The sequence below is a fragment of the Elephantulus edwardii genome, unplaced genomic scaffold (genome assembly GCF_000299155.1).
Source record: "Elephantulus edwardii isolate Elephantulus edwardi_28Jun2011 unplaced genomic scaffold, EleEdw1.0 scaffold00121, whole genome shotgun sequence".
Lineage (NCBI taxonomy): Eukaryota > Metazoa > Chordata > Mammalia > Macroscelidea > Macroscelididae > Elephantulus > Elephantulus edwardii.
The window spans coordinates 4,099,199-4,118,209 of record NW_006399871.1 but is presented as its reverse complement, the minus strand read 5'-3'; the positions used below and the strand labels follow the sequence as shown (position 1 = coordinate 4,118,209).

At 43.8% G+C, this 19,011-nt stretch overlaps 1 protein-coding gene across 1 annotated transcript in view; it reads right to left on the bottom strand.

The window, feature by feature from the left end:
- Positions 1-13,471, bottom strand: part of LRRC2 (leucine rich repeat containing 2) — a 19,810-nt gene extending 6,339 nt beyond the window's left edge. The window contains exons 1-6 of the mRNA XM_006892961.1: positions 13,347-13,471; positions 12,805-13,009; positions 7,679-7,835; positions 6,985-7,121; positions 1,886-2,031; positions 744-899 (exon numbers count right to left, since the gene is read on the bottom strand). Of these exons, the coding sequence (XP_006893023.1) occupies positions 744-899; positions 1,886-2,031; positions 6,985-7,121; positions 7,679-7,835; positions 12,805-13,009; positions 13,347-13,471 (926 nt within the window). The remainder of the gene's footprint in view (positions 1-743; positions 900-1,885; positions 2,032-6,984; positions 7,122-7,678; positions 7,836-12,804; positions 13,010-13,346) is intronic.
- Positions 13,472-19,011: the final 5,540 nt, after the last annotated feature.

Here is a 19,011-nt window from a genome sequence, read left to right as displayed (position 1 = left end):
CCCAGAAATCCCCTGGGCTTCACCTTCCCACATCATTTACCAAAAACATCAAAGCCCTGTGAAAAGTTCATCAGAATTCCTGTGAACCAGGAGTCTTTCTATTCACTCACTCACTGTTATCTAGTTGAAACTGACTCATAACTGACCCTCTAGAGGATTTCTGAGGCCGTAAATCTTAACACACAGGGAGGAGAGTTCATCTTTCTCGAACAAAACACTGGTGGAGAGGCAAGAGCCAGAGGGGCTCAGCCTTTAGGTTAACAGCTCAATTTCCTCCGGACTAGGCCACTAGAGAGAGCATTCAAGGTTATATTATCAGAGTAAGAGCATCAGCTTACTTATGTTCCAGTCCAGACTCTGAAAGGCCCTGTCTCCTTATCTGGTATCTGACCATGTCTCTGTTAAGTCTGGATGGGGGCGGGCAAGAGGGAGAATGAAGAATTCAAATAATACACAGGTGAACAAGAAGAGTGCACAGCCCTGCCCACTGGGTAGAACTAACAGATGAACCATAAATCACAATAGGACATCCCTCCCTAAAGTCTCCGTTACTGATACCCTCAAAGGTGTGACTTCCCATTCTACATCTTCAGAATGAGGAACCTCAGAGCCCGGGAGCTCCTCCCTATCCGCTCCTCCCTTTAATAAAGCTGTTCTCATTCCATAAGCTTTCTCTCATTCTCTTATTGCTTCCTTAAGTCCGCAAACATAACAGTCTCCACCAGGATCCCTCATCTACTCACTTGACAGGTGTGGACGCATCACAAAGGGCAGAGGGAAACTCCACCAGGTGGTCCCCACTGACGACTAACAAGGTGAGCTTCTTCAGGTTCAGCAAGGCTTGAGGAAGGTAAGTTAGCTTGTTTTTATACAAAAGAAAGCTTTGCAGTTCTTCCAGCCTAAGAAGTAAAAGTGAACAGAACAGAAGGATTTGGCTTGGCAGCAAAGAAAATGGATTCCATTTACAAATATATTTATTCTAGGAGGAAATCTCTACTCCTTATCTCGTATATATGATCTTTATGAGAATAAATTCACACCTTTCCTTTCAAGTAGGGAGGTCCATCCCTTTGGGATGTGAACTTTCTAGTAAATCTCTCTTTACTTTTTTACCTTCAAAAAAATTTTAAAGTCACATGAATTAATAAAGCCATGTCATATGATGGCATTTACTTTTATTTTCCGTTTTCACTGACTCAGTCATCAATTGCTTAGAAAGACAACAGATACTGGTGTTTTAGTATTATTATTTTATACAGCAGTCTGTCGATTCTAAGAACCTAGAGATTTTGTTTTGTTTACTCATTTAATCTCAGCCCACTTTCCAGGCCTGCCGTACATGAGACCACTAATATTTGTGGAATGAATTACTTAAATATAAACATGAAATAACTGGGGAAAATATTATGTCTAAATTAGTAAACCAAACCGATAAAGATTTCCCTCACTAATATTCTATATTCCGGTCATAATAATTTTTTTTTACTTCTGTGGAGTTAATTGTGTCATTCTATTGAGGCTGAAACAAATTAAAGTTTGTTAATATTTATTAATATTAAAATTTATTAAAACCACTCCTGATGGTGGAGCGGTTAAAGCGCGAGGCTTCTCAGCCCTGCCGGAGGACTGTGAGTCAGAATCACCTGGGGGGAGTTGGTTTGGAAAACAATGGAAATGTACATTTGCATACAAATGCATGATGCAGACCGAGAGTGGTCTTACTCTACATAGAACCACACTACCCTCCTGGAATCAATAAACTCTTGAGAATTAAGGACAGTTGGTCTCAAAGAACATTCCCGTAACCTGTGTGTTTAAAAACATTAGCAGTATTTAAGGTTAGTAACTAATCCGTATACCTCACCTTCAGAAGGCAAGTAGCTACCTGTCTATATCTTGGGGCAGGTCATTGAGGCTATTGTTGCTGATATCCAACCACTGCAAATTACACATCCGCAGGATACAGATTGGGACACTGGAAAACTTGTTAGCGGAGATATCTACAAACGTGACTTGCTTCAAATTACTTAGCTAGAAAGGAAGAGAAAAAATATTCTAATTACATCTACGAGAATGGGACTTAACTGGATTTCCTTAAATTTTTAGATTGCTGCTTCTTCCTCCCCCCCCCCCAAAAAAAGGCATTTTTATAAATAGATGCAGAAATGGTCAAACGAACATGTGTTTCTCAGTGTCTACTACGAGTCACTTACTACGCTAACTGCCAAGGATGCTAACTAGCACATGGGGGCTGCCCTAGAGAAAATAAGCAAGGCAGTTTTATGTGTAAGAACGAAAGTGAAGATATTTTCAATGCACAGGATTAGTCAGCACAGAAAAAGAAGAGTATTGGGATTAGAACCAAAAAGAAGAGGCAAAAGTTTATGCTTGGGGAGAAAAAGTTTATGCTTGGAAAAATTAAGCTACCAGAACCAGGAAGCCAATATTGACAGGCATAGAATTGGTGCTTTGGTTGCATGAGTGATGTCAGAAGTAGTGGACACTTTGGGCACATGAATGACATTCAGAAAACCCAGTGAAAAGCATTCACTAACCTCTGAACGTTGTATGACATCATCTCATTGGCCCAGACTCCAGCCTCAAGGCCCTCCCAAAGAAGGAAGCCCCACCTCATTGGTGCATCGTGCTCTATGAGAACGGTGCCATCAGGATTGGAGGTAGACTCATCAACAACCTGTATTATGCAGATGACACAACCCTGCTTGCTGAAACTGAGGAGGACTTGAAGCACTTGCTGCAGAAGGTCAAGGACTACAGCCTCCAATATGGATTGAAGTTTAACATCAAGTAAACAAAGATTCTCAAAAAAAAAAAAGATTCTCAGCACTGGGCAGATTGGCAACATCATGGTAGATGGTGAAGAGATTGAGATTGTTGACAGCTTTAGTTTGCTTGGCTCTACAATCAACACTCTTGGTACCAGCAGCCAGGAAATTAAAAGACTGATTGCACTGGGAAAGTCTGCTGTCAGAGACCTCGCCAAAGTACTGAAGAGCAATGATATCAGTCTGGAGACTAAGGTGCGCCTGATACAGGCCATGGTTTTTGCATCAGATCTCTGTGCATCAGAGAGCTGGACAATGACTAGGGATGATAGAAGGAGAGTTGATGCCTTTCAGCTGTGGTGCTGGAGAAGAGTATTGAATATACCAGGGTTTGCTAGGAGAACAAATAAGCTCATCCTGGCGAGGGTGAGAGCAGGCTGTCTGTTCCTTGGAGGCAAGGATTCTGAAGCCTTGTCTTTGGACAAGCTGCAAGGAGGGACCAGTCCTTGGAGAGGGACGTCATGCTTGGGAGGATGGAAAGACAGCGCAGGAGAGGAAGACCTTTGATGAGATGGATTGATTCTGTCACTGGGGATAGGTGTACCAGAGACAATAGAATTGGCAAGGGATAGGGCAGGGTTTAGGGCTCTTGTACATAGGGCCGCTATGAGTCACAAGCAACTTGACAGCACATAAAAACAATAAATATTTATTATTTTAACCTCATTTCTGCCTCGTCTTTCCCCTCTCATCCCTGCGCTCTTACCAAAAGCTTCTGGCTGTATTTTAATGCACCATGCACTAAAGTCTGCTATCCCAAGAAACACTAAAACTGTCCTACGCTCTACCATCACCTTGGTACTGGGGTACCACTCCCTTCTCTAGCCTCTTCCGCCTGGTGTAATTCTTTTGCCTGTGCGAGAAGGGTGAACTAGGCTCCTCCACACACACAGTAACAAGAGTGTGAGCTGACAAACATTTTAGTGGGATGGGAGACAAGGGGGAGATGCAACACAGAACTGACGGTGTGAACTGGATCCTGAGGTTCCTTGACAGGTGGAAGAGACACTCCAGGAGTGGGAACAGCATGTGCAAAATCACAGCAGACTGAAAGCACACGCTCTGAAGGTTACAAAGAGTTGGTGAGGCTCAACAGTCAACCAAAAGGCAGAAGATTCAAATTCACCAGCCATGCCTAGAAAGAAAGATACATTTGAAGCCTTCATCTCAACTGCAGTGGGTTAAAAGTTTGGTTTCGTATCTCTGAACCCTGGTGGCTCAATTGCTAACTGAAAGGTTTTGTTTGTGTTCAAACCTGCCTGTAGTTTCACAGGAGATAAAGATGCAGCAGTCAGCTCTCATAAAGATTCCACAAGGAACCCCTATGGGGTACTATATTCTGTCCCAGAGGGTCTCTATCAGTCAGAACTGGCAGCAGTGGACTTTTAAAAGTGTTTAAAAGTGTTTGCAAATCTTAAGACTCACATCTGAATTTGTAAGTGATGGGTTAAATGACTAGACATTTCTAAAATGTATGCTTTATGGCCATAATTTTTTGTTTTTAACATAGTAACTGAAATGTGTTGAGAAATACATTTGTATCTCAAATGCAAATATTTGCTGTTGTTGTTGTTGTTAGGTGCCATTGAGTCAAGCATGACTCATAGTGACCCTATCAACAATAGATCTGAACCCTGCTCTGTCCTGTGCCATCCTCACACTTCCTGACATGCAAGAACCCATTGCAGCAGTCACCGTGTCAATCCACTTGGTCAAGGGTCTTGCTCTCCTTCACTGACCTTGCAGCCTTCCCGGCATCATGTCCCTCTCCCAATAAAGCACCTCATGCTTGTTGTTGTAGTGTGCCATCCAGTCGCCTGCGACTCATTGTGACCATATGTATAACAGCTCTAAAGTGTGCCCTGTCCTGAGCCAGTCTCACTGACTCTGACACACTCACCCCCAATCCCCCAGTTATCATGTCAATTCATCTCATCCGGGGTCTTTCTCTCCCGTGCTGAACCCCCACCCTTCCAAGCATGATGTCCTTCTCCAAGAACCAGTCCCTGCTGGCCATGTGCCCAAAGTAGGTCAGAAGGAACTTCAAAATCCTTGCCTCCAAGGAGAAACGTGGCTCCACCATCTCTAAGACTGATTTATTTGTTCCCCTGGAAGTCCATGGTATGTCCAATATTCTTCTCCAGCATCACAACTCAAAGGCATCAGTTCTTCTTCTGTCATCCTCATGCTTAGATCCAAGTATATAAACTGATTATTACTCTTGAAAGATAAAGGGTGGCATAGTGTGTATACGTTATGCTGCTAACTCAAAGGTCAGCAGTTTGAATCCAGTTTCTCCAAGGGAGAAAGATTTACAGTGTCCTCCAGTGACGATTTACAGGATAGAGGGTCCTTATGAGTCAAAATTGGCCCACGAGCACTGAGTGTAGATTGAAATAAAAGAGGACATTTTAACTTCCACCTATTATGTACTTTTTGAAGAGTCTGTAAATAAAATATGGACCACATCTCGAAATACATTTTCAAAACTGTTGTGAAGTATGCAGGCATTTGGAAAAGGTATTACTAATATGAAAAGAGAAAGAAAAAGAAGCAGCACTCAACTCATCCCTTACTTATCCAGCTTAATGTCTATAAAATTCTGAAGTAGGAAACGACCCAAGTACTCCATCAATGGGCGAATGGCTAAATAAACTGTGGTATGTCCACAGAAAAGAGTATTATGCATACGGAAAGATGACCAAGAGTTTGTGAAATACTGCCTAACATGGGTGAATCTAGAACAATTACGCTGAGCGACACAAGTTGTTTACAAAAACACAAGAATGGCTGAAGACCACTAACATTAAAAGCTACAGGAAGATCCTTCTGGGAGGGAGAACAGGGCTGAGAAGGGAAGGAAAGGGCAGCAAAAACCAATAAATAGCTAAGTTGGGAGAAGGGAAAAGCTAAGAAAATACAGTTCTATCTATTATGTTGCTAAGTTTGCTGTGATGAGACACCAGCAAGATCCACTCTACTGAACAGGCACATTCTAATTTTGTCCTTGTTTTGGATTTATAAGAAACAGTGGGAGGTCTGGTGGCCTTGTAGCAAGAAGCTGCACTGCAATCCCAGAGGTGCACGGTTCGAATCCACCAGATGCTCTGCTGGAGAAGGAGAAACAGTCTCCTCCTGTACCAGCCAGATCCGATTTGACGGTACACACACACACACACACACACACACACACACACATAATAAAAAAAGAAAGAGTGTGATGACAGTGATGTGATGGCAAAGAACCCATGAAGAGTGATGTTCTGGGTGCACATAATTGGACATGAAGTCGCTAACTGTGACTCTGGAGTTGCCCGATCAAGAGGAAAATCAAGACTAAGTTAAAACCTCTGCTTTCTCCTCCCCTAGCAGGATGGTGAGATCTTGTTCCCTGTCTGCACAAGAAGCATGACCTTTACTTGGCAAGAAAAATCGTTCCCTTTTTTTTAATCATTCACTTGTTTATCCGTACCATTTTATCAAAAAAGGATTTAACACACAGCAGAAGCAATTCATGAGCTCCTCAAAATTAATGGGTTTCTTAAAAAATATCTGCAAGGCTATTTTAGTTAGGTAAAAGTCTATGAATATTTTTTAAATTGCATCCTCTTTGTGTATTTACTCAGGATCTATGCTACAGACAAAATGCAAGCAGGGCTCACGACATGGGCTAAATAAAAATGTCTTGCCTAAAGATAGGATGTTTGCCTGAGTTTCCTTTGAGAGTGTTTTCAATTTAAATTTAGTCCTTAGAGTAGTATTAAGGACATTTTTTTTTAAGGACATTTTTTTGAAAAATCTTATAATAGCATAACTAAAATAATCCCCTATATAATGAAATATACTAAAGATAAAATTAAGCTTTTTGACTTCTTTCTCTGTATTATAGCCATTCTATATTATTATCCAAATTTTTAGAAAAATCATAGTGGGGGAGCTCTGGTGGCCTAGTGGCAAGAAGCTGCACTACAATCCCAGAGGTATGTGGTTCGAATCCACCAGATGTTCTGCTGGAGAAAGAGGGACAATCTCCTCCTGTGCCGGTCAGACCCGATTTGACAGTACACACACAAAATAATAAAATTAAATTAAATTTAAAAATTTTTAAAAATCATAGTGGGGTGGGGAAGTCTCTTACTTCAAAGGGGAGCTCAGTTAATTCTAGGTTTCCAGAAAAATCCAGCTTCTCCAGGTTTTCACAGTCTCCCAGTTCGGCGGGAATGCTTTTCAGGTGGTTGAAACTCACATTGAGTTCTTTCAGGTTCTTCAAACAACCTAGAAAAAGTTAGCATCCACTGAGTGGGCCCTTTACAGTCTTTTAGGAACAGAAAGCAAGTAAAATGTTTGCATAAATAAGGGAGGCACTAAATGCCATTTTGCATTTGTCTTTAAAGAACCTTCTTTTTAAGCATCTTTAAATTTAAAATTTAAATCTTAAATTTTAGTAATAAAATCTTTATTGTACTAATATCAAGAATTCAGAATAGTTTTAAAACTAGCTTAATCTGCTATTCTTAACTTAATGACAACTCTAGGGGACTTTGCTTTTAAATTTAAATCTTTATTAAATGTCTGCCTATCTTTCATCCTGAAGCATTTATTCCCATCATTTGCTTATTCTCTGTTGAGTCCTTCATAAACCACGGTGCGTACAGAGGATTGTCCCCCAAGTACTAGGGTCAGGCCCACCTTTGGGGTGGCAGCACAACTCCCTACCCACTTGGCCACCAGAGCTCCCTACATCGGTAGGAAGAAGACACAGTGACCCCAGCCGAGCAGTGAGCTGCGTACCGCAGACCAGAGGCCTGGAGATTCCTGCTAAGCAAACGTACCAATTTCCACTGGAAGACACGAGAGTTGGTTTTTTGGCAGATCCAGAATCCTCATCGCTTGAAACAGCTCAATATAGGTAGGAATGGTTTGGATCAGGGTATTGCTTATGTGCCATTCTTTCAGGTGGGTCTGCTCCTTCAGAGACTCTGGGAGCTCCTAAAATGGAATTCAGTGACATCAATCAGAGCTGCATCCCCCACATATTGCATAAAAGGACCAGATACACACAGCCAAGCTATTCATTAAACCAACAAGTGAGAACTCATGTGCAGAAACAGACTTAACAGCCAGCATCCCAAAGCATTGTTAAAAGAAAGCAAAGAAGAATGGCAGATTAACTTATTTTTAAATCTACCATGAATTCTTGATATTACTAAAATTAAATGCCTAGTGAATTAAGACTGTCAGGTTTACATATAACCACAATACATCTGATTTATTTATACAACTTAACATCTTTCAAGATTAAGATATTTCCATACATTGAAATTTTTTAAGGGGGGGCTGTATTTCCCATGTTCTGACATCTTTTAGAAATATGTAATATGTATTTAATATCTTAACACCAAACCCGTAAGTCAGTTCCAACCCACGGAGACCCACTATCAGGTTTCTGAGGCAATAAATCGTGTGTGTGTGTGTGTGTGTGTGTGTGTGTGTACAGCATCAAATCAGATCCCACTGACACAGGAGGGGATTGACCCTCCTTCTCCAGCGGAGCATCTGGTGGATTCAAACCAAATGCCTTCGGGATTGCAGAGCAGCTTCTTGCCACTCGGCTACCAGAGCTCCCTTGAGACAATAAATCTTAAAAGGAGCAGACAGGCTCATCTTTCTCCCATAGAGTGATTGATGGATTCGAATCATCAACCTTCAGGTAAGCAACTCAACACATAACCCACTATAAAACCAAGGATCTGTTAATACTACCTTCTTTAAAAAACCTTCAAACTCACAGTTGTCAAGTCGGTTCAGGCCCATATTGACCCTGTGTCATGTTTCCAAGGCTGTAAATTGTAATGGGAGGAGAATGCCCATCATTTACCCCTCAGAGCCACTATATTACCTGCGCCAAACTTCCAGACGTTTTCAGGATTTTATTAAAAGAAATGAGAAGTGCCCAGCTAGCAATCTCTGGTGACCTAGTGGCAAGAAGCTGCACTGCAATCCCAAAGGTGAGCAGTTCTAATCCACCAGATGCTCTGCTGGAGAAAGAGGGGCAATCTCCTCCTGTACCAGTCAGACCCGATTTGAGAGTACACACACAAAAAAGAAAAAATTTTTAAAATGTAAGTGTATGTGTGTGTGTGTGTGTATGTGTAAAAGTGCTCAGCTGGTAATTGAGAAGTTGGTGGTTTGTACCAATCCCTGGGCTTTGAGTTTTAGAAGAAGAGCTGCCTGAGTGTCTCTCAGAGGTAAGGCTGATGAGGCTTCGTCTCACGTGCTTTGGGCGTGTTATCAAGAGGGCACAGTCCTTGGAAAGGAACATCATAAACAGAAAAGGAGAAGACAATAAAGGAGGGGGAAACCCTCCACGCACTGGACTGACTACAACAATGGGCTGAAACGCAGCAAAGACTGTAAGGACAGTGCAGGATCAAGCAAGGTTCCACTGGTTCTCGGGGTCGATAAGAGTGGCCTCAAGGGCACCTAACAACCACAAGAACAACAGTGGCTCTGAAGGAGAAAGATGTGCTGATTTGCTTCTGTAAAGATCACAGCTTTCAAAAACCCTGCGGGGAAGTTCTACTTGGTCACAAAGAGTCACTGTGTGTCAAAAACAAACTCAATGGCACCTAACAACAGTAATAAGAGAAATCCAACCAAAGAACTTTTTCAAGATGATGAAATCAAGTCTTGAGAAGTCAATAGAAGAAGATAAGAATGATCATTTGGAGAACGAAGAGGGTGTGTAGTCCTTTCAAGAAATCAAACGAGGATCCAAGAGCAGGGAGCTCCTGGTTCAAAACAGGGGTGACACTCTTCACCCCCAGAGCTGGCCAAAACAGCTACAGAGCTTAGCTCAGCCGTAGCCCCAAGGGACAAAGGCAGATCTCTTCCCTCCTGGTCTCCACCGCCCCATCCACTTCTCAGCGACACTTTCTGCAGTGACTGGGCACGTTGCCTGGTGAGAAGCCAGAAGCCACAACTCCCTTGCTGCCACCAAGCCCTTTGAGATGGTGACAATCCCTTCACAGAGTGGCTCATTCCTTAATGAGAGGTGAAGGCTGAGGCTTAAATCTCTCTGGGAGAGAGAGAGAGAACAGTTACTGAAGGTCACACCAGGGAATGCCAGACGTCCAGTCATCCCTCCATTGAGCTCCATCAGGATAAATCACCATGGTTAGGTAACTGAGTGTGGGACAACGGGCCTGGTTGCCCAGTTCACAATGGGGTCTCCCACCAGCCCTGCTGAATCACAACCACCTCTCTATCCTCCTTTCTTTTAGCATAACATTCTTGTTGTTATGTGCCATCGAGTCACCTGTGACTCACAGCGCCCCTGTGTACATTAGCTCTGAACCCTGCAATATCCTGAGCCAATCTCATTGTCTCCAAAAGACCTAATTCCTTTTCTCCAGTCACTGAGTCACTCCGTCTCATCCTGGGTCTTCCTCTCCCGTGCTGTCACTTCACCTTTCCAAGTATGGTGTCCTTCTCCACGGACTGAACGACCAATCCCACCAAAAAACCAGAATAACAAAATTCTGCTTCATAAGGGTTTCTTCAATGACTGATCCTTCTGAAGTAGATCGCCAGCATTCCAAGGCATCTATGTTGTTGTTGTTGTTGTTGTTGTGTGCCATTGAGTTGGAACTGACTCTTAGCTAACCCTCCAATGGGTCTCAGAAGCAGTCAATCTTTCGGGAGGAGATTGTCCACCTTCCTCTCCTGCAGAGCAGCGGGTAGAGTCAAACCAGATGCCTTTGGGATGGCATTGCAGCTTCTTACCACTAGGCCACCAGAACTCCCCAGACACCTAGAGCTAGACTCCAGTCTCCACCAGTCCCCTTAACAGCTGACCACAGTCATGTTTGCACTCAGGGACTCCACTCCAGACCATTAGACATTCACTGAATCCACGTTAAAATCACTATTTTCAAAAGTAGGTCCGTGAGCCAGGAGTGCTCCCTGCAGCCTCTCCAGATGGATCAGATTCGACCACAGGGTAAGTGCCTGGCCCAGGGTCATGTGAGATAAATGGCACATGAGAACCACTGACCAATAGCATTTCATTAACAATTTAAAAATTCCTTGCTTTAAAAAAAAAAAACAAACCTCCCTGCTTCTCACTCCTGAATAGACGGTGTCCAGGTATCCACTGGTAATGCAAGAAAGAGTTTTTAAGGAAAAGAGGGTTTAGGGATATGGTTTCACACCATTTTTTAAGAGGGTTGTATAGCTTCTGAGCATCACAGAACATTTTCTCTTAAAATCCTCACATCAGCTTAAAGACGTGATCAGGGCTATCAAGGATGAAGAAGTGCAAAAAGGAAAAAGAAAAGTAATTCAGGTCACCTGGTCAGTAACCTACAGCCTCAGAATTGTCCTGAGTGCTTGGTTTCCTTGTCCAGAATCCTTTGGGTCACAACCCAGGAGTGTGAAAGGAGGTGGGAGAGCAGATCGTCCTGGGCCTTCTGCTATTCTCCCACTAAACTCAGTCCCATGCTGAGGGACATTTGCCAAAGGCAGGTTACCCGGAACAGACAGACAAAAATCTAGCAATAGAAATTAAAACCTAGACAAATAGGTATTACAAAATGTCTTGCATTAAAACAATTCTCCACTTAAAAAGAAGAAAGGAGGACTTATCCTGCAGTCCCTAAGGGCCACTTCTACCAGAAAGTGTCAGGTTCACCATGGAAGGTCATTTCCCATTATGGACATCCCTGGAAGAAGACAACTTCTCAAGAAAAAGGGAAAAAAAAAAAACAAAACAGAGGGATAGGACCCAGAGAAAATCTCAGGGCAGAAAAACTGGACAAAGAAGGCATCTGGCAAAATTCCTACTGGATGGTGAGAAGTCAGCAAAGACATTACACTAAGGTGGGGGGTATGAAAGGTTCAGATCATTTAAAAAAAAACCCGAAAAGAGTTATTGTAGATGTCAAGTTACAAAACAAAAAATGTGGCATATTATAAACTGTCCCAGGGAGCTCTGGTGACGTGGTTCATAGTAGCACGTTTAACCCAAAGGCTTTGCCTCTCCGGTGGTTCGAATCCACCAGCTATTCTGCGAAAGCAAGATGGGCAGTCTCTTCCCGTCCGATTTCCAGCTTCGGACGGTCGGCTGTGAATGAGTGTGAGCGAAGCTGTGCCCTGTGGGCAAGCGATGGGAGAATGAGGATGTGAGAACCAGCGCTCAGAGCAGGGGGCCAGCTCCTCCCCAGCAGAGAAAGCACGCAGAGCGGCAAAAACTTGGGAGAGGCTGGAGAGCACTATGCCTAGTGAACTAACTCAGTCTCATAAGAACAAATATTGCGTGATTGGAAAAATAGAAGAATACAATGTGTATGGGAGGGAACCCAAGGGGAGAAAAGATGGGAGTGGAGGGCTGAGGATGGATAGGGGCGAAACCACAGGGTTGCATAGTTTGATGGGCGGAGACAGAGGGGGAAAGAAAAGGAAAGAATCCAGGTGAAAAGCCAGGGTAACGATGGGCAAGGTCAGTGATTAATCTTACAAAACATAATACATGAAAACGATTGTATGAAACCCAATGTGAATGAACAATAGTGTGAAACACAATGTATACGAACTTCGTAAGTAAACCAATATAAACTAAATATTATATTTCTTAAATTTAATTAGATTATAAATTAAGGCGAGCTCTGGTGGCCTAGCGGCAAGAAGCTGTACTGCAATCCCAGAATTATGTGGTTCGAATCCACCAGATGCTGTGCTGGAGCAGAAGGGACAATCTCCTCCTGTACCAGTCAGATCCGATTTGATGGTACACACATAAAAAATAATAAGAAGGAAAAAAATTTTTAAATCTCGATTTTAAAAAAAGGAAGGAAAAAGCAGCTTTGGAGGCTGCAGCGAGGGTCCCTGGCGCCCTGGCACCCGCCCCAGCCGCTGTAATGCGCGGCCGCTCCCAGTAGATGGCGACTCCTGCACGTACCTTCCACTGCTCGCCCGAGAGTTCGAGCACAAAGAGGCTGCTCCTTCTTCTCTCCTTGGATAGCGCGCTCCTCCCGACCAGGGAATTCCTCTCGACCTTGTCCAGGAGCCTGGCGCTGGTGTCGACGAAGCCATTCTTGCAGTAGGCCGCCTGCGGGATGCCTTTCCTCTTGCACTCGGCCACGAAATTCCACTCTTCCTTTATCCTAAACCCGCAGCACAAGCGGTGGTCACTTTGGGCCCCCCCACCCCGAGGGGATCGCCATGCCCAGCCAATCTAACCACCCTAGTGGCACAGTGATTAAGCTCTCAGCTACTAACTGAAAATTCTCCCAAAATATTCAATGCTGTAGAGTCTAAAACCGAGCTCATGGTAATCCCATGGGAGGAGATTATGCGTCTTCCTCCCGTAGAGCCGAGGATGGATTCGAACCACCCAACAGCGCCGCTTTTTGAATTTGCAGTGCAACTCCCTACACGCTATGCCACCAGAGGTCCCCATTCACTGAGCAGCTACCACCACTCATTACCCCAAACACGTACTTTTCCAACGCGCTTCTCTCCAACCTTTCTGCCTCCTTTTTCTGCCAAGCCTTGTGCTTCTTCACGCGAGTTTCCCACAAGCCTCTGACGGCAGAAATGTCAAATACAACCACTTTGTGCCCCATGGCCGGAGCATGGAATCACCTATTAAAAATATGCATATACAAAAATAAAAAATAAAAAAAAATATGCATATACATGTCAGCTTTCAAATGCACACGTAAGAAAAATGTTAACATGAACCTTAAAACGTGAGTTAGTTTTGTTAAAGATTGATTACATGCCTTCGCGCATCCACAACTGCCGCTTGCAACCCTCAGCTGAACTCAGGGTTCCTAAAAACCTCTGTGAGTTCCTTAAATTCTTAGTTCTGGGAGCTCTGATGGCCTAGTGGCAAGAAGCTGCCCTGCAATCTCAGAGGTGAGCAGTTCGAATCCACCAGATGCTCTGCTGGAGAAGGAGGGGCAATCTCCTCCTGCACCAGTGAGTTCTGATTTGATGGTACACACAAAAAAAATAATTTTTAAAAAAACATAAATTAGAAAAAAAGAAAATTCCTAGTTCATCTCAATTTACTAGTGCGTGCAATTTGTGGGTTTTCTACCCTTTATTTCCGGAGTTGCTTTCAGGGCACAGGGTGTCACAACCTTGAGTGGTGTCTCTCTTCATCACTGTGAAAGTGAAGCTAGTGACAGCTGCCGCACTGCTCTTGTGGCACCTTGGTTCAAGTGCTCAGCTGAAAGGTCAGTGGTTCAAACCCACCCTGTGCTCCTCAAGAGAAAGATGTAGCAATCAGCTTTCTTTTTTTTCTTTTTTTTTATTAATTTTTGTGCATGTACTGTCAAATCAGATCTGACTGGTACAGGAGGAGATTGCCCCTCCTTTTTCAGCAGAGCATCTGGTGGATTCGAACTGCTCATCTCTGGGGTTGCAGTGCAGCTTCTTGCCACTAGGCCACCAGAGCTCCCTGCAATCAGCTTTCTTTCTTTTTCTTTTCTTTTTTTTTTTTTTTTGTTTTGTTTTTTTTGTTTTTCAATCAGCTTTCTTAAGGAGACAACTCAACTCATTGCTGGTGAGTTTTGACTCATGGTGACCCTCCTTCATGGGGCTCCAAATGTCTGTCACTTGTAATGGGAGGAGATGTCTGTCTTTCTCTGGACAATCTGTTGGTGGATTGAAACTGCTGGAGAGTTTAGAACAGAGTCTAGAAGATAGAGAATAGAAAATAACAGCGTGTAGAAAACGATAATAGCCCCTCTGGGCTATACTCAAATAGACTGCGTTAGCAGTGCAACCGCCTTCAAACTAACAAGCTACCAGAGCTCTCCACCACCCCGCTCCTCCGGGGAAATCCAATGGAGTTGTTCTCCATCCTCTGGGGATTGTGTGGGTCATAAGCCACTGGGATGCTGGCTTTGGACCATCTAGTACAAGTGCCTACAACAGCCAGCAAAGATGGATGTTCCTATTTCACTCTTCTGAGTGGATCCCAGAGTTTATGTAGTTTGCTTAAAGTTGCACAGCGTATCTGCTCATTTGTTTTCAACTCTCTGCTGACCCTTGGGAACCACAGCTTATTTACAGAGGAGTCTTCCTCTAAATTTATTAAATCATTTCACATACACTGTCCCATTCATGGACGTGATATTTAAGGATGTTTAAGGAGCAATTTCTGCCAAACCCCAGAAGGCAGAATGGAAAGCCGCCGTTGCCAAGTCTCGAAATAACAGTGGCCAGTAGCTCAACTGCCTGCATTCAGAGTGCTTCTGGGTCAAGATTTGTCTATACAGGAGGCAGGAATTCCCTCTATTTTTAAAACATTCATTTTAAGCCTCCCCTCATTGCATTCCCTAATGCACTTCTCCATCTTCTTTTTATTAACAAACAGTAAAACTGACTTTTGCTGAGGGGTATGTGCAAGCCTCGAGGAACCTGAGCTAAAGGACTCCAGCTATGACATGGAGGATCGGTGGTTCAAACCCACCCACTGCTCCAACAGGGAAAAGCTGCGTTAGCTGCTTCTGTAAAGATGTGAAGCCTCCGAAGCGCCACCTGGGTAGGGTCATTACGAGCCAGAATGTATTTGTTTTAAGATAAATATCAACGAATGGATTGCTCGAACATTTAATTGAGCTGTCAACCCAAAGGCACGTGGTTCAAATCACCTGGGAGACAGATGGGCACTCTCCTCCCTTTTAATGTATCGCCTCTGAAAAACCACTGGAGGGTCAGCTATGAGTCAGTCCCGACTCTACGGTACACAACAACAACAACAACAAGTGTTAAGCTTAACTTTATAAGAAAATGTCAAGTTTTTCCTGAGGGAGCTATTATCAAAGATTCTCACCACTGGACCAATTGGCAGCATCAGGATGGATGGTGAAGAGATTGAGATTGTTCACAGCTTTAGTTTGCTTGGCTCCATAGTCAACAGTCTTGGCACCAGCAGCCAGGAAATTAAAAGGCACATTGCCATGGGAAAGTCTGCTGTTAGGGACCTCTCCAAATTACTGAAGAGCAATGGTGTCTCTCTGGAGACTAAGGTGCGTCTGATACAGGCCATGGTCCTCGCAATCACTTGTTATGCATCAGAGAGTTGGACAATGACCAAGGAGAATAGAAGGAGAATTGATGCCTTTGAGCTGAGGTGCTGGAGAAGAGTACTGAGAATACCATGGACTGCTAGGAAAACAAACAGATTTGTCCTGGAAAGGGTTAAACCGGGTGTCTCCTTGGAGGCAAGGATTCTGAGGCTCCGTCTAACATACTTTGGACATGTTGTGAGGAGAGACCGGTCCTTAGAGAGGGACATCATGCTTGGGAGGGTGGAGGGACGGCGCAGGAGAGGAAGGCCCTCTATGAGGTGGATTGATTCAGTGACTGGGATAATTGGGATGGGAGTGTCGGAAACAGTGCGATTGGCACAGGACAGAGCGGAGTTTAGGGCTGTTGTACACAGGGTCGCTATGAGTCACAGGCAACTCGACGGCACATAACAACAACAACAACATTTCTACCAGCAAGATAAGTAGGAGCTCTGGTGGCCCTAGTGGCAAGAAGCTCTGCTACAATTCGAAAGGCACATGGTTCAAATCCACCAGCTGCTGTGCAGGAGAAGGATGGGCAATCTCTTCCCGTGCGATTAACTGCCTCTGAAAACCCACTGGAGGGTCAGCTATGGGTCAGTTTCAGTTCGACGGTCCACAGTAACAACCTGCAAGATGTGTGCTCTGGATGCATAATCAGCAAGGAGAGGGCTGCTATCCCAAAAGTCACGCCTCTCTGGAGTTCAAATCCACCAGCAGCTTTCAGAAAGAAAGGTGAAGAATATCTCCTCCATGCGATTCTCAGCCTCCCCCACAAAACCCACTAGAGGATCAGCTAGAAGATGAATTCTGACTAGCTAGAAATGAGAGAGGTATTTGGGGCTTTTCTGCTGACCCTTGGGTAGGGGTTGGACAACCCAGAAAGATTCATCACTAGCGATCTGCCTGAGATAAAAGAGACATCCTAAAAAAGAGAAAACTTCTCACTTGCCCTAACCTGTCTGCCTGGAGAAGGCCATCCCAGCGGTGAGCATACGCAGTGCTCAGCAATGGTCCACTGTAGACATTCTGGATGAGAGAGAGGCAGGAGAGAGGGCCTGCGGTGGTCGTTTTCATTCTCTATCTCTGTGACACCCGAATCTCTTTTTCCAGATGTCTCAAGCCAGGCAGCTGGCTGGAGGCAAAGTGCGTGCTAAGTTGCCAATTCTAGACTGGGACTCCACTGTATGGCACCTGGCAGTTGCCAACAGCAAAGTGTCCAATGTTGACCTCGGATAACAGCCAGGTACAACCTGCCAGGTAGACAGAGCTGAGCGTGGAGAGAGAGCAGAACTGGGGACACTCCAGCCCGCTCTCTCTAACTCACAGCACGTGCCTGGCCCGACAGCGTGCCGGGGGCAAACAAAAACCAGATGCCAGAGTGGATTTGTCCTGAGAATTCTAGTTTGCTGGCTCTAGTTTCAGGAAGACACTGTCCATCTTTCTCCCTTGGAGTAGCTAGTAGATTTGAACCTTCAGTCTTCCGATTAGCTAATAAGGTTATGCTGTTTAGCCCCAGCTCTAGCAGAAAATAAAAGAGGAAATCTTTTGCTTGGGTGAATGTGATGGTTTTAAACTAAGTTCATCAATTCATTGACATTCTGTCTTTTAAAAAAACTTCGATCTCACAGCCCTCAAGTTGATTCTGACTCATAGTGACCCTCCTTCGGGTTTCTGAGGTTGTATATCTTAACAGTTTTGGGTAGATTTTTATGCCACAGTAAATAATATACTGGATAATAACAGGGGGCACTGATGATTTTAATGGTAAAGAATTGTTCTCCCAACCCAAAGGTACATGGTTTGAATCCATCAGGTGCCTCTGAAAACCTGCTGGAGAATTAGCTATGAGTCAGTTCTGACTCGAAGATACACAATAACAGCAATAGGTAATAGGATGGAAAGTACTTGGAAAAAGAAATCTCAATATATAACGATATCTGGTATCTACATGCAGCTGCTTCTTTGATCTCCCCATTGGGATGCCTCCCACAAGACTCCAAGTAACATGACAGTCTCCAAGCAAGTTCCCTCACCATTCATCAGCCCACTTCCTCATCTCAGGAATGGTCCTGTCATGATCCGAAGGTCATTCTTTAATGTTTTGTTCCTTTATTCATTTCATTGGCTACATATATATTTTATACCAAAACTTAAAACTCATTGCTATAGTACAAACTGACTTATGGTAACCCTATGGGACAGAAAGTAAATGCCTCATGAGTTTTCAGGGCTGTAAATTTCACTGAAGCAAACTGATTCATCTTTTTTCCCCATGGGGAAGCTGTGGCTTTGAACTGCTGACCTTTTGGTTAGTGGTCAAGTGCCTTAGCCACCGTGCCACCAGAACTCCTTCTGATTTTATAGACCCTATTAAATCTGCAGCTTAGCGCACAGGCTTGTCCAAACACTCTTGTTTTATTTGGGTTTCGTTTCTTGGTTTTGGGGGTTATTATTAGTTTTTTTAATTGGATTGTTTGTTTGGGTCTTTTGGGGGGATGGTTTGTTGTTAATTTTTTTGTTGGGTTTGAGGTTGTTAGGTTTTTTGCTTTTGCTTATAATTTGGGTAAACATTTACAAAGAAAATTTCTTTTCCACAAAACAATTCAAATTAACTTTCATTCAAAGCATTGCTTGCAAGCTTCACAATATAACCACATTCTTCCCACTTGGACTCTGCGTTCCCTGTTCCCACTTGCCCTTTCCTATCCATTCCTGCCCTCTGAGCTTTGCTGTCGTTGTTATGTGCCGCCACATTTGCCTGAGACTCATAGCAATCCTATGTACCACAGCTCTGAAGCCTGCCCTGTCCTGAACCAGTCTCATTGCCCTAGTTATCATGTCAATCCATCTCATCTGGGGTCTTCCTTTCCTGTGCTGTCTCTCCACCCTTCCAAACATGATGTCCTTCTCCAAAAACCAGTCCCTCTTGGCCACATGCTCAAGATATGTGAAAAAGAGCTTCAAAATCTTAGCCTCCAAGGAGAAACTTGGGTTTACCCTCCTCAAGAGAGACCTGTTTGTTTTTCTTGGCTCTTTTTCCAGCACCACAACTTAAAGGATCGATTCTTCTTCTGTCA